This window comes from Cyprinus carpio, chromosome A5, assembly GCF_018340385.1.
Source record: "Cyprinus carpio isolate SPL01 chromosome A5, ASM1834038v1, whole genome shotgun sequence".
Classification (NCBI taxonomy): domain Eukaryota; kingdom Metazoa; phylum Chordata; class Actinopteri; order Cypriniformes; family Cyprinidae; genus Cyprinus; species Cyprinus carpio.
The window spans coordinates 9,224,599-9,241,498 of NC_056576.1; the positions used below are offsets into that span (position 1 = coordinate 9,224,599).

Consider the following 16,900-nt stretch of genomic DNA (forward strand, 5'->3'; position numbering starts at 1 on the left):
GGTTTAAAAGTTTTGAAGACGAACCAATGGGAATAGAGATGGGCGTGTCCCCGCAAAAAATTCAAGCGGCAGTTGCTTCGTTAGCTGTAGTGTGTGCTAATAGACTCGTGTACGGAGTTACGAACAAACGCTATATTTATTTTGATTAAATAATTGGTGAGCGATCGGATAAAGCGATGGAAACTGTGACGGAAGAAGACGCATCTAAACTATCTAAGATAGGTAATAACGACTTACAGCGCTTAGTTTAGACCAGGCTAGGCTAGCGCTATGTACCACGCGCGCTGTGAGAACCTAACGTTACTGTTTCTGCCATGATTCTATGTGTTTATTTTTCATACAGTCAACTCCAGTATGTTGTGTTACGATCTAATTTTTCAAAATCGTGTGTTGCTGTTCAAAACACTGCAAAACGACGCCGATGTGAAAGAGCTTTCTGTAATGTTATGTTTTGTATTGTTGCTTCATAAAGGGATTATATATGTAGTTATGGTGCGTTTATGATCATGTGTTCCATCAGGGAAACAGTTTAATAACTCAACTGAATATATTATATAATAAACCTACAGTAGTGTCAAAAAGATCACAAATCCTGAAATAAGATGTCCAGTCTTGTCTTTTAGTAGAGTTAGTTATGCTAAGCGCTACTTGTTTTGCGAACAGTTTTCAGTGTAGATGGGAGCATGGAAAACCTTTTTTGTGTGTTTTAATATTTTATACATGTGTATTTATATATGGGGATGACAATTTTGACCTGAGATTTGGAGCCAGGTTACAGGGGTGTAAAAATGGAGAAAACATGGCAACATTATTTTATTTCTACACAGAGACTGGTGCATCTATTATTAAAATCTGTTTACTTTAGTGGTATTTATTTAATTATATGCCAACAATTTCTGAACGTGGAGCTGCCCCCCCCCCTGTGAATTTCTCATAACTGTGTAAATAAACTATACGGGGCTTTACAAAAATGAAGAATCCAAAAGCGAAAAGCTGAATGTAGAAGGATAGCGAAGATATCTTGAATGCTTTCAGAGTTACAGGCATGCAAACTTTAGAAATATATAATAAATATACATAATATAATATAATATAATATGCATTGAACAGACGGTGTTTTTTTCTATGAGATGCATGTCTAGTTTCAGCATTATTTGTTTTCAGATATTGCTCTTTAAAAATAAAAGAGGATCGCCGCTGAATGCCAAAGTGACCCCGGTTTGGTTTCTGATCCCTCAGTATGTGAACAATTTAACCATTTCCTCAACGCAGCATCCGGAACTGAACCTTCAAGGGCCTTTAAAGTCAAGCTATCATAAGGAAATTTTAAGAGCCAGAATCTAGAAGGATAATTGAGATACATTTAATACCGCTCCAGCTTCAGGCATGCAAACTGTACGGCCAAAAAAAATACACAAAGAAGTTCTTTTTCCTTACTTAACCATTTTTGAACTGGCACTGTTATCAGATAATACAACAAAATTTACTAAAGTCAGCAGATGTTTACTAATAGACATAGCAGTCCCTCCTGCATTAAAAATACATATTACACTGCTGTGTTGTGTGTGTGTGTGTGGTGTGTGTGTGTGTGTGTGTGTTGTATGTGTGTATGTGTGTGTGGGTGACGAAAGTTACAAGACCAAAAAATACATTAGGCAAAATACAAATCTAGCCACATTTCATGACACTTATGAAAAATGCATGCGATATTTAAATTGCAATGTTTTTCTCTTGGGTTTACAGAGCTACGCAAACTGAAATTGGCAGAATACCTCGATGGCAAAAGGCAGACTGAAAGACACCCTAATCCAAAGAGGTTGTCTTGAAGGAAAACGGTCTTTCGTGTCTGGATTTATACTTTTCTCCAGTTTTTGAATATAAATTGGCATTGCCCTTTTTTACCGCATTCAGAAACGGCCTTAAGTGTGGTTTATGTCTCTGAATCGACTTTGTCGTTTCGTTTTTTTTACCTTTTCGTTTTTTTAATCAAAGACCGTATCTCAAGGAGAAGCCTGTAAACAATGAAAAATGCTTGAAAATAACGCAGAAGTCCAAAACTGTAAGTTAGCAGTCGTTTTCTTGACAACGTTGCCAGTTATGAGTGTGCTCTGTTAAACTGATTTGTCTGTGTTTCTCTCAGACGGCTGAAGGAAAGGAGAAGTGTGGCACAGATATAAAAGAAGTGAAGATGTCGTGAAGACTCTGGACAGAGGTTGATAAAAACACATCCTCTGAAAAAGGACTTGGTGTCAGTTCGCTAGCCAAAGCCCAAACACAGCCGTCCAGTAATTCCCGTAATGCTTGCCGGGAAGGCCTTTGTGTTTCGAGGACACGGAGCAACAAAATAGCTTCTCTTCAGATTCCAAGCAAACCACCCCACAATGCCGAGGAAACCGCTGCGCCGCTCCAAGAGTACTCGTTCACAAAGCGTCTCAACACAAAGCTCCGCATGTTTCCCAAATCCCAAGCTTGCAATCCACAAACATCCCGTCTTGTTTTCCATCTGTAAACCTTCAAAGTCTGGACGGGTCACCCCCCTGCCCTCAGAAGCACACATCCGAGCCCTCTCCATCCAGTCAACAAGGCCTTCAGCCTCCGAAATTACCGAGGACGAGCGGCTGTCAAATCAACCTCATGTGCCGATTGAAAGTCACAAGACCAGTTAATAACAACCCAGACGGAAATGCAAGAGAAACCGTGCTTTCTAAAAACACAGGTGAAGCCCACGCAACAACCCAGACGTCCGAGTGCTCCTCAACGCATCCGGAAACCAAACCCATCGACGAACAGATCCCCCATTGAAACCGGAGAGAAAGATGCTTTCTCTTCGTTGATGCCGCTAAATCCAAAATCTGTCAGCTCTGACACAAGCAGAACGACCGGAGAGCGAGCGCCTCTTCGACCCTCTCTCTAAACCCTGCAGACATAATGAGGCAGCAGCGCCTCAGCAAAAAATAAACCGCCTGCCCTGCTGTTAAACTACACCAACGCCACGGCGTCCGCCAAACCGGCCGGCCGAGAGCTCCAGGAGTTGTGTTCTGCGTGGGGGGCGGGACTCCATATCTTCAGATCTCCAGCCCAACTCCAAATTCCAGACTGGGTCCCGGCACTCAAGGAGTTACGGACCGTTCCGCGAGATGGAGCGCAGAAGCCCACTGCAGCTCAGGAGCGACCGACTGTGAGTATATAATACATAGGGATTAAACGATTACTGCGAGCCGGTTGAAAATCGATTCAAATATGTGACGATTCAAATCGGTTGAGATGCTAAAACAAATCGTGATTCATTTAGGGGGGCAGGAGTTGTATATGAATGTATGTCTGAGGGAACTACTCTGTCTTTAGAAAAGTTTAGATGGGATTTTTTCCTTTTCATCTGGCTTCTGGTATAATGCACTATTAAAGTTCATGCAGCGCTGCTTTGTTAATAAGCAGAAACCAAGGAAAAGGGCTTTAAGTGCACCTGCTGGCCAGAGAGTGAAATCTGCGTCTCGTTTCGCTCGTCCGCTGAAGTTTCATGCAGATATTTTTATGTATAGTTTACAAAACTGAATGAAACCATTCTGTTTTTGCTTCAAATTTCGAAATTATACAATCTAATTTAAATTAAAAACTGCTCATGTTGCATGAATGCAAACATCTTATTTGGATCATGATTAAAATGCAATTTTACATTCTCATTTACATTTAGTCATTTAGCAGATGCTTTTATCCAAAGCGACTTACAGATGAGGACAACAGAAGCAAATCAAACCAACAAAAGAGCATAATATGCAAGTGCTTATTAGTAGATTATTATAGTTATATTTCAATTTCACATTACAACAATACAGCATTTTGTCCAAGCAATAATAAAAGGACCCCATTAATATCATAATTTGTCTTAAATATCATTTAGTTTAAAAAAAAAAATTGAATAAATCGTGAATCGAATCAAATCATGAAGTCAAAAGCGTGACTCGAATCGAATCGTGAGTTGAGTGAATCGTTACATCCCTAATAATACAACATCCTAATTGTTGTTTTAACACGATGTGTGATTTGACATTGAGTCGGCTAAAAACCAAGCAAAACACACCTACAGAGTGCAACATACAGTACAGACCAAAAGTTTGGAAAACATTACTATTTTTAATGTGTTTGAAAGAAAGTCTCTTCTGCTCATCAATCCTGCATTTATTTGATCAAAAATACAGAAAAAACAGTAATATTGGTGAAATATTATTACAACTTAAAATAATAGTTTTCTATTGGAATATACTTTAAAAAAATAATTTATTCCTGTGTGTGATGCAAAGCTGAATTTTCAGCATCATTACTCCAGCCTTCAGTGTTCACATGTAACATCCAGTCTATCACATGATCATTTAGAAATCATTCTAATATTCTGATTTATTATGAGTGTTGAAAACAGTTCTGGCTGTCTAATATATTTGATGAATAAAAAGGTAAAAAGAACTGCATTTATTCAAAATAAAAAAATATATATATTCTAATAATATATTTTCTTTACTATCACTTTTTATCAATTTAACACATCCTTGCTGAATAAAAGTATTGATTTTATTACAAAGAAAGAAAAAAAAAAATACTGACCAGTAGTGTATATTGTTGTTACAAAATATTTATACTTAAAAAAACGTAGATTCTTTTTTTTTTTTTTACTTTTTATTCATCAAAGTATCCTTAAAAACGTATCACATGTTCTGAAAAAATATTAAGCAGCAGAACTGTTTCCAACTTTGATAATGAATCATCATATTACGTAATGATTTCTAAAAAAAAAAAAAAAGGATCCATATGATAATGATCCTAAAAATTCAGCTTTGCATCACAGAAATAAATGATAATTTAAAGTATATACTAAATTTAAAAACAATTATTTTAAATTTTAAATAATATATCACAATATTACTGTTTTTTTTCTGTATTTTTTGATCAAATAAATGCAGGCTTGATGAGCAGAAGAGACTTCCTTCAAAAACATTAAAAATAGTAATGTTTCCAAACTTTTGACCTGTACTGTACATCTTGTGATGAAGTCTGGAAGGTTAGACTAGTGTTCATTTAGAGTGTGTTCTCTCACCGCATGATTCAGTCCATTAAAATATATTCAGAATGATCACAAAATTCAAGATATGGGGTCAGAAAATGTATATTTGTATCATTTCATATAGAACTTCATATAGTTTAATATCACACGAAGAGGGCTGTTTTTTTCCAAAAATGACCATGATTACAATTGTGATATGATTTCATGCAACAAGTCATTTTAGTACATCAAATCAGAATGCTGGCAACTAGTTGTGATTTTTTTTTTTTTTTTTTTTTTAGTTGTGATTTCCACCTTTTTTTTTTTTTTTGCATTTCTCGGCCACCATAAAAATGGCTTTATACAGGTAAAAATGCCCATAAAAGGTAAAAATCAATTTAAACTTATTTGAATTAAGATTAATTTCTATATCCCTGCTGTGAACTGACCAGCACACAGAATATGAAGAATATCAGGAACTTCCATCATAAAAAAGCTCCATACCTCAACTGATTTTGTTTCCCATATCCCGATCTTACACTGAACATAAAGTGGTATTTTTGGGTGGAAAATAATTTAATTAGGATTTTTAGTTTTTAGTTTTTTTGAACCAAATATAATTGCAGTATTATTTAGATGAGTTTGTTTCTTCATCAGGTTTGTAGAAATGTAGCACTGCATCAGTGTCTCATCATCACCCTCAGATCATCAGAGATCAGGATGAGTTTGTTTCTTCATCAGGTTTGTAGAAATGTAGCACTGCATCAGTGTCTCATCAATGGATGCTCTGCAGTGAATGGGTGCCGTCAGAATAACAGCTGATAAAAACATCACAATAATCCCCCGACAAGTGAAGTAATTCTGAATTTCTCCAAATTTGTTCTGATGAAGAAATAAACCTATCTACACCTTGTATGGACTGAGGTGATGAACTATTCCTTTACTATGTAAATAAATACTTTAGCTCATGTCACTATATAGCTCCTATATGCATTTGCAATGCATTTCATTATTTAAATTCAGCATGGTTTTTTTCATATTGTCAATGACCCTGTCACAAGAAACCTTTGATGCATCTCGAGGTTGCAGCCCAACAGTGAAAAATAATCAACCGATGACAGAGTTTTCATGTTTGGGTCACTGTCCCCTTCAGGGAGTTTAAGTGTCACTGATGTTTGGTGTATGTGTCAAAGTGTAGCTGAAGTGCTGTGTGTGCAGGCGTAAGCTCCAGGAGTGGAGGGAGTCCAGGAGCATCACATATAAACGCCCCCCCATGCCTGTCCGGCTGGTCAGGAGGAAGACGGTTTCTGCTCTTCCTCAGCCCTACTGGACTTCTATGGAGAATGAAGATGAGGTTCATGACATTGTCTCCGCTGTGGACCGATCGCTGGATGACTGCATTCAATTATTACAGCAGGTATCATTAATATTATTGTTTTTTTGTCTGTGTAATGCGTAATTAAATGAATGTGCGTAACTGGAGGCAATGCAACAAATCATATCCTTCCATGGAAATATGAGTTTCTGTTTGATCAGTCAGTTTACGGACCTCACAGCTGGTAATAATCAGTATATCTTACTTTTTGGCCTTTGGCCGCAAACTATCAGTCATTTCCCTGGACAAGAAGACCCAAGACATTGTGTAAGTTATGGAATAACTTTTGGTATTGTGGTTTTTTTTTGTTTTGTATGTGGTCATCATGCTTTTGATTTACAACTGGGGCACTCGAAGACAGATAAAACCCAGGGCAAGAAAAGACAATCAGAAGCAAGAACTTCGTTAATTGACGAGCAATGATTAACATCAGCTTTTGTAATGTAACCGACCTTTATGACTTTATTAATTTAATTTAACGTAAAAACACGGTAATATACACACAAAATAATGCTAAAATATAATTTTTTAATGGTTTAATACATTGTGATTAATGCCTTGTTAGAGTATAATTAGGCGTTCATAAAACACAAGCCCAAATTAAACGCAGTTGGTATACTAGCTCACTAATGACTTTCCTAAAACAAATTTGTTGATATCTCACCGCTGGATTGATTAGAGCATTAGGAATTCGTGACTGCAGGAGGTTGGAGTATGTTCCAGTTAAGTCAATAATGATTGTCTAGACTAGAAATGACTGGATTCTGAATTTCAGTGTCTATCACGTTTGTGTGTATGCTACATCTACCGCGCCATGAGAAAAATCCCCTCTCGGCGTTGTTAGTCAAGATGTAGATGTTTCATATAAAGCGTTCTCAACCCAACATTCGACGTTTGTCTGGATTGTTCCCTTATCCTTGATCTCAATGTTTGCTTATCTAGGGTTTTTTCGAGCCGATCTCAGGTGTTTGTTATTTTCTTGCATTAATTGACCGTGATGTTTACAAGCATGAGGTTATGATAGAATCTGGGGAACCAAATGGTGCGTGGTCCCTACGTCATATGGAGAGAAAACTGATTACTCACATTCTTCAAAAGAAATCTTCTGTTATGTTGAAAACATGAATGCATACAGGTTTGTAACAACCTGAGGTTGAATAAATGAGAATATTTAAATTTTTGGGTGAACTATCCGTTTAAAGTGTTACTCCACCCCAAAATGAAAAACTTTGTCATTAATCACTTACCCTCATGTCGTTACAAACCTGTAAAAGCTCCGTTCGTCTTCAGAACACAATTTAAGATATTTGGATGAAAACCGGGAGGCTTGTGACTGTCCCATAGACCTGCCCAAATAAATAACAGTGTCAAGGTCCAGGAAAGAAGAATACTCCATCTGCCATCAGACGTACAATCTGTGTTATATGAAGCCATGGGAACACTTTTTGTAAGCGAAGAAAACAAAAATAAAGACTTTATTCAATGATTCCTAGGAGTTCCAGTCTCCTCTGTGTTCTGTCCATATCACCGTATGCTCTTCTATGTCATCCGCGCCACAAGGATGCGCTGTTTTCTTTCAAATCAAAGCTAAATACACGTAGAAACAGCGCATCCTTGTTGCGCGGATGACACAGAAGAGCACACAGTGATATAGAGAGACACAGAGGAGACTGTTGAGAGAAGGAATTATTGAATAAAGTCTTTATTTTGTTTTTCTTCGCTTACAGAAAGTGTTCCCATGGCTTCGTATAACACAGATTGCACGTCTGATGGCAGATGGAGTATTCTTCTTTCCTGGACCTTGACACTGTTATTTATTTGGCAGTCTATGGGACAGTCACAAGCCTCCCGGTTTTCATCCAAAATATCTTAAATTGTGTTCTGAAGAAAACGGAGCTTTTACGGGTTTGTAACGACATGAGGGTAAGTGATTAATGACAAAATCTCATTTTGGGGTGGAGTATTCCTTTAAGGTTTTCTTGAGGTGTTTTGCCCCTCTCTGGTGCTCACTGATCTGGTGCTGGTGACAGGGTTTCCCGGCGGAGCGGGTCAGAGACGTGCTGTCTCGGGTGCCAATGGCACAGAAGTTTGCTAAATACTGGATCTGTCAGGCCAGACTGATGGAAAGAGAGGGAGACCTGGAGGTGCTGGCCATGTTTCAGGAGGCCATCCGTGTGGTCAGAGAGGTCAGTCTCACATCTCTCATGAATACGTCTTCTCTTCCCTTCAGGTTATTTCCCTCGTTTTAGTCTGGAGTTTTTTTTTATAATATCAGTTATATTAAATGGTGCGTTACCATGTTTTTATTTAAAATAATAAATTAAGAGTAAACGTTATGTTTTTATTGATTTTTATTTTGTTTTCCATAGTGCTGTCAAACAATTAATAGCATCCAAAATAAAAGTTTTTGTTTTCATAATGTGTGTGTGTGCGGTGTATATAAACACACACACATACAATATATATTTATGTATGCATTTTTATATTCATTAGTGCTGTTAAACAATTAATCACGATCAATCGCATACAAAATACTTTTTTTTTTTTTTTTGCATAATATATGTGTGTTCTCTGTATATTTATGTATATAGAAATACACACACACCTAGTGTATATTTTTGAAAATACTTTATATTTGTATCATATAATTTATATTATAAATATACTTCCTATATAAACATACATTTTTTTTTTCTGAAATGCATGCATGTGTGTGTATTTATAAACCTTTATTTTGGATGCGATAAATCACAATTAATCATTTGACAGCACAAATTTTTCATATATATATATAAAAATATAGTTACTATATAAACTATATATAATATATATATATATATATATATATATATATATATATATATATATAGTATAAAATTAATTATGTACATAATAAATATACACCGTACACACACGTACTGTTATATAATTCTATAATTGTCAATCATATATTAATATTATTGACAATAATATGTGAACGAAAACATATTTTGGATGCGATTAATCGTTTGACAGCATTGTGTTTTTACTATTATGATACAGCTGTTGTTGTTTTTGTCTTAAGCCCTGTTTTGCACGGGATTATTATCATCTGGGACACCCCCCCCCCCCCCACACACACACACACACACACATCTGTGGTATTACTCAGATTTACTGATTTATCTCCCCAGATGTCAAGGCTTTCAGAGTCCTGTTCTATGGTTCGGTTTGATGGATTTTAAAAATAAGAAAACTAATATAGTTTCGTACACTGAGTCATTTACATTTCACCAGGTTTAAATAAAATCTCAAGATTTATGCTTGATATATTTGTAACACATTAACATCGAAACCTTTTCAGCGTTCTCTTTCTGCAAATTGTACGGTGTAGTGATATGACAGCACCCAAAACACCATCAAACACTCCAACACAGCTCCATTCTTCACGAAAGATGGATAGAAAGGAGCACAGGAAATGAAAACTTGGAAAAATTATATACGACCCCCTCCAAATCACAGAGATGCTGAGTTGCACGGGACTCATATCATCACAGGACCTCGGTGTTCTGTGAGTAATGCCAGGTCTTTTTCAGGGGAATTTTAACATATTAACAAAGTACAGACACTGACAGTTCACACGGGATTAAGTTGACAGCCACCTCCGCAATCAGGTCACCAGATAATACTAATCCCGTTCAAGTAGAGCTTTAGAATGTGAGCCAATTCCACTACTTCTTAGGCAAGATCTTAGAGCAACAGGAGATGACTTACTGTAGTGTGCTTGTGTAAAGAGAACTCCAGATATCTCACAGCTGAGTAACCGATCTGTTTTCACTCATTTCTCAACAGCCGGTGGATGAGCTGCGTTCTGTGGTTTTTGAGATCCTTAAAAAGAGACAGAGTCAAGGTAAAGTCTTTCAGTGTTTGAGTCAAGTGGCATACACTACATTTTTTAGCAATGACTTTTAACAAACTACATGGCAGTGATTTTTAGTGTACACTGATTGTTTGAAATTCATATTATTAAATATATTTGATAGATGTATCTTATGTTCAACAAAGGCTGCATTTTATAAAAAATACTGTTTATAATGAAACATTGCTACAATAAAAAAAAAATAACCATTTTCTAAAAAAAACGAATTTATTTCAAAAATGTAGTTTATTTCTGTGATCAGACAGTCTTCAGTGTCACATGATCTTCAGAAATCATTCTAATATGATGATTTGCTGCTCAAGAAACATTTATTATTTATTGCTGTTTGATAATTTTGGCATGTGATGCCATTCAAAAAGATATATGAGAATGCATTAAAAAATGACGATAAAGATATGTTACAAAAGATTTTAATCTTTCTATTCATCAAATAATCCTTCTCACAGATATCTTAGGCAGCTCAGCTGTTTTAACATTGATAAGAAGATTGTTGAGCATTAAATCAGAACATTAGGATGATTAGAATGCCATCGCAGGAATAAATTACAAAACATTCTAAGTTATAAAAACATTCTGTTTTTAGTGTATTTTTTCAATTAAATAAATTCAGCATTGGTGAGCATAAGTGACGTCTTTTAAAAAAATACACAAAAAAAAGAATCATTATTAATAATAATATAATGAAATAAATTGAAATCACTATTCAGGTTCGTCTTCTGACGCCAAAAGACTCTGAGGCTGAAGAGACCGGAGTGTGTGATGAAGAGGACGGCGATGACATCATACACACCCCAAAACACATCAGTGCCCTCATATCTGGAGCGAGGGGAGACTCGTCTGTCGTCAAGTACCACCAGATCTCAGCCACCCCGGGGTAGTATGACACCTGCACACTAACTAGGGAGGATGTGGGTGCCGTTGCATTTGAATGCTTTTCATAGCTTATCCAGCTGAGGCCACTAGATGCAGCACTGATTAGTAATATGCATTGCTAAGAACTTCGTCTGAACAACTTTAAAGATTATTTTCTCAATATTTAGATTTTTTTGCATCCTCAGATTCCAGATTTTCAATACTACTGTCCTCCTAACAAACCATACATCAATGAAAAGCTATTTATTCAGCTTTCAGATGCTGTATAAATCTCGATTTCGAAAAATTGACCCTTATGACTGGTTTGTGCTCCAAGGGTCACATATGGTTTTATAAACATTATTTTAAACATTATGCACTTTTTTCACAGATAGTTATTTTATTTGCTTTGAATAAACGTACATTAGTAATATTTAGCTCGATGCGCCCTCTTGTGGCCTCAGGAGAGAAGACAAACGCTTTTTCCCCCCAAACTGAAATTATGCCGTTTTAATTTGAATATTAATAATATTTAAGTAAAAGTAGTTTTTTCAGCTATTTTGACAGCCCTAACACTCACACAAACTTGTAAGAAAAGGTGATGAGGATGTTGAAGATGTTTATTACAGAGTAGCAGTGACAAAGTAGGTGTAGTACCTTGGAGTCTTAATGAACCACGAACATCCTAAACTCAAAATAACTACCCCGATGTTAATGAAGACTGAATCCGCTCCTGTTGTAAAAGCTGTAGTCTGTGTGTTTGTCTGAGTGGGTTCTCACACACAACCTGTCCCATTCTACAACTGGTCACCATTTGCAAGATGTGATCATCCCAAATGGTCCTACAAACACAACACACCTGTTGACTTTCTTCTTCTCTATAATAAATAATAAAGCCATTTCTAGAGTTGAGCACGATCAAACATATTGTGAAGTGGACGCTGGGTCGTGACAGACTGTAGATTCTTACACAATCCAGCTTTGAGCTTCAGTGACCTTGATCCTGTGTGCATGCAGACACAGATGGTTTTGGGATAAGTAGAGTAATCTGAGACTTCTACCTCTTCGTGTGCTCCAGTGCCTTTTGAAAAACAAGATTTTTTTAGCATTTAATACCTACATTTTTATGCTCGCTGTAAGAAATGTATACAAGATCACAAGCTTGCATTTAAGACGAGACCGCACGGGTGAATAGGGTACAGAATGATTTGCTATACGCTCCCCGTCGAGTGATTACATTAAGAATTTGCGAAATTTTAGTATTACAGGTTATCTGAGATGTTGAATTATGCAAATCAGGGTTTTTCCGCTCAGAAACGAGGCGGAGGTGGTACTGTCCTGATCATGTGCACACACGCAGAACAGCTCAACGCTGCCCTTTTGCACATAAACTGACTTACAGACATTAAACACCTCCGGTTTTTTCACTTTATAAAAAAAACCTCTTCATGCACTTCTTACAGTGCAGTGCCTCCTGGCCCAAAGTGCATTTATCAATCTATTCTAAAAAGCATTTCTAGAAAACTGATCAGAACATATTATTATTACTCTACATGAAATCTTCTGACAAAATACATTAAGAAATAGAATCACAGCATCTACATCTTTTACTCAAAATGCTAGTACTGTCTCATGATCAATCACATCTGAAATAAGTTTTTGTTTTACATAAGATACTATATATATGTGTGTGTGTACCCCCAAAAAAAATGAAGTGTGTACATGGGTCAAAGACGAAAAAGTGTTTAAGCATAAAAAAAGTGTAATACTGCTTTAAACTGTTGTAGTTTTTCCCCACAAAAAATGCAAAAAGTTTTCTGTTTTATTTAATTGCAATTTTGTTTTTGTTTTTCTGCGCAAAAAAATAAATATCACACATTTTCCCCTGATTTACAGAAGACACCCAGTAAAATGTCATTCAGTGTAACAATCTCGTTACAACAAAAATCTATTTCTGACATATTAAAAGACTAATTACTTTCACCCCAAATACTAATGAGTTGTAACTTTACATTTTTAACATTCGCCACTATCCTAGGTTTTTCCCATTTGTCAGTAAAAATTTTTTACTACTTTAAAACACAATAAAATTTCATATGCTCCATTATTCTTTTAGATATTTTAATATGTACACGTCAGAATACGCATGTCGTTTGAATTTTTGCAGAAATATTGTGTTACACTGAATGACAATGTAACATTACTTCAACCAAATTTTTCGAATTTTGAAACCTTAAAAGTAGACATTTTACTTACATTTAATGTGCTTTCTATGGACACAAAATCACTTTTGTACATTTCTTTTGATGCGGACATCTTAACGTCTTGACCCGTGTGTGTGTATTTGTATATATATATATATATATATATATATATATACATACATACATACATACATACATGATGATTAAACTGTGATTATTGTATCGGTTGTTGATCACAGTCTGTTATATATTTTTACCACTGTGTAGAATATATAAGAAACGTACACACATGCATTATTTTGTGGTTTGTAAGATGTTTTGTTTTTCTTTTAATAAGGGTGCATTTATTTGATCAAAGTAAAATAAAAAAACAGTAGATCTGTGGAATATTATTACAGTTTAAAATAATAAAAAAATGTAATCCGTTTTTATAATTTTATTTCTGAAGCCAGCCGTTACTCCCAGTCTTCAGTGACACATGATCCTTTCATCTTTCTTTACAATAATGTCTCTGTGTGTCACAGTACTCCAGGTTCAGTGATTAAAAAGTATTGCAACAGGGTCAAAACCACAGAATTCTGGGTTAAAGCAAAGCACTTCCCATGAAAGTTGCATGAGAATTTATCATCTAAAATTACTGTCGTTTTTTTTTTTTTTTTTTTTTTTTTTTTTTGCATGTTAAGAAATAAATACACTGCTTCCGGAGCTTTTGTGCAACCTGCACAACAATCAGATCCAGTTCGGTTTTCTTAATTTTTTGCATCTGTAGCAAGCATTTGAGAAGTGTCTGGATGTGTGCAAGGTTTGAAAGATGAATACGAAAAAAACTAAACTAATAATTCAGGTGCACTCAGGTTAGTCAGGACATTTTTGGGGGTCTGATCACGTTCTCTCATCATTTTAGGGGCAAAAGGAGTCAGCGAGGAGCAGAAGCAGGACAAGTGGACGGTCATGAGATCCGCTTCTTTACCCCGGTGCGCCGCTCGGTGCGGATCGAGAGAAGCGCTCGGCGTTATCCCACAGCGTTGCAGGAACACGAGCCCTGTGTGACCTCTCTCTGTGAGCTTGCAGGTGAGCGTCAGGAAGAGGTCAAAGGTCAGAGCTCTCCTGTGTATGTGTACCGTGAGAACGAAGCGCTGGCAGACCGCGTTCACGTCACGCTCGTTTATCCAGAGGAGGATGAGACGTGATGAATGATTATCAGCACGCTCCGACCTTGAATCGCTTTCATTCTGCGTTCACTATTTCTCTGTAAAATATTAGCAGCTGATTTCAGCCAGAATTTCTGCTTTTTACTGTACTGTTAGATGTTAGCTGAGTGGTTCATACCTTCATTGCTGTTGTACAGAAAAGATGATGTTTGTGCTGCAGGAAACCATACTGCAAAAGATTTTATAATTTATAACTTTAGTTATAATTTATGGATTAGACTCAATCTCTGCATGAATCTTATTAAAGCATATTTGAGTCAGCTGTAATTCTGTTCCATTGCAAGTGGGGAGTTATTGAGCTTTGTTTTTAGATCGTTTTCTCATTGGTGTTATGTGATACGACTTCATCTACATCTTGATTGTTTATTAAATTTTGAAATGCTGATTGTCAAGCAGTTAGTAAAAGTTCTCCTGCTACTGTCACGGTCGTTAAACGTGATGAAGCTTGCGCTTCAGGAATGGGAGAGATGCATTTTTCCCAGGCTGGTCAAAACAAGTAGTGGATTATTTTAATGTGTGGGACGTCTGGATTGTTTCTGGAAGAACTCTTGCATGCACAGGACATTAGGTTCAGTAAACTGATGATTTGAGGAGATATTTTAGCCAAACAAGAACATCTATTGTTATTTATTCACTCCCATGTCACTCTGAATTTTTTCTTTAGAACACTTGTGTTTTTGTTTGTTTTTGGTCCAGTGTTGTTGCCTGTTAAACACCTTCAGAACATATTCTGTCTTGAGATAGAACCGTCTTATCTGCAGGAAGATGAAATACAAGATCTTCACGAGCCACCGTGTAAAATATATAACGGAAACATACACACATGCATTATTTTGCAGTTTGTAAGATGTTTTTCTTTTAACAAGGGTGCATTTATTTGATCAAAAGTAAAATAAAAAACAGATCTGTTATATTATTACAATTTAAAATAATTAAAAAATGTATTTCAGAAAATTTATTTCTGAAGCCAGCCGTTACTCCAGTCTTCAGTGTCACATGATCCTTCAGAAACTGATTTAATGTGCGGATTTGCTGCGTAAGATTCTCTGGTGAAAACAGAGTTCAAAAAACATTTAAAAAAAAAAAAAATGTCTTTCAAATGTCAGAAGTGCGTGAGAATAAAAAGCGATAAATCCCTGATAAAGATAGATCTGCTTACATGCTGCAAAAAAAAATGTAAGCTTGATGCAGTAAGTTTGAAAATGTGATATTTGTCACTCGGCAAATGGCACAAGGACTTTTTTTTCAGTTCACAGCAGCAATACGTTACGACAGAAAGCACTGCTCCAGCGCTCACTTTTCAAACAGCTTACATAAACGAATATTGCTCACATATAACTGCTATACATGGATATATTCAATACAAGTTCAACTCCATCAACTGCATTTGTGGCATAATAATAAAACAGCAACAAGTAAAACACTTCCAATGAAAGTAAAAGGGGCTAAATTTTGGAGGATTTAAAAAAGAAAAATTTACACTTTTTTTTTTTTTTTCAGCTTTTGTTTGAGGACAGCTCAGTTCTTTTGTCATCTTCTTTGATGTCTCTGTGTGTCACCGTATTCCAGGTTCAATGTTGAGTTTTTGGCACAGTGATTAAATGTATTGCAACAGGGTCAAAACCACAGAAAAGCAAATCACTTCCCATGAAAGTTGCATGAGAATTTAACATCTCAAATGACTGTGTTGTGTGGCTTTATTAAATGTGTACTTTCTGCATTTGGATATTAAGTATTGATAAAATCTGAACTTGGACCACCCATCCTGTTGTTGATGTAGTTGTTTTCTTCCTCCATCTGTCTTTATAAATACACTTGGAATGGTTTACATGACTCTATGGAAATATGTAAATGGACAAAAATTATAAAACCAAACCTCGCTTGTATTCTATACAACTGTCTTCATTTTTTTCTTTTTACTTTCCTCTAAACTCTAAAAACCCTAACAAAAAAAAAATATATAATTTTAGTTTAAATATGCTATACTTGAATTTCATATTATTTTGGTAATTGTTCTGTAATAAAACACACATGGTTTGCAGTAAAATTTATACCAAGTGTTTCATCAGAATTCAATGAAAGTGACTTCCCAAGAGCACCATTCTGTATCTGATGATGTCGGGTGATGATTTGTGTAATTGTCAACTAATAAACCACAAAGTTTTACTTCTGAATTATTAATGCATGTGCGCTACTCCATGCCGTCTTTCAGCGAATTAGGTTTTGCATGCTAAATCTTGTCCAGGTCAGAAATGTGTCAATATGTTTAAAACCATGTTCAGTCAGAACTTCAGTGCTTGCTTTTTA

At 35.9% G+C, this 16,900-nt stretch overlaps 1 protein-coding gene across 1 annotated transcript; it reads left to right on the forward strand.

The window, feature by feature from the left end:
• The first annotated feature begins 23 nt into the window (after window positions 1-23).
• On the forward strand, window positions 24-14,572 carry ckap2l (cytoskeleton associated protein 2-like). Its single transcript, XM_042757262.1, has 10 exons — window positions 24-222; window positions 1,744-1,823; window positions 2,141-2,193; window positions 2,520-2,716; window positions 3,070-3,178; window positions 6,251-6,449; window positions 8,438-8,593; window positions 10,239-10,301; window positions 11,034-11,200; window positions 14,287-14,572. The coding sequence occupies exons 1-10, from the start codon at window positions 177-179 to the stop codon at window positions 14,570-14,572; spliced, it is 1,356 nt and encodes a 451-aa protein (XP_042613196.1). The 5' UTR covers window positions 24-176.
• Window positions 14,573-16,900: the final 2,328 nt, after the last annotated feature.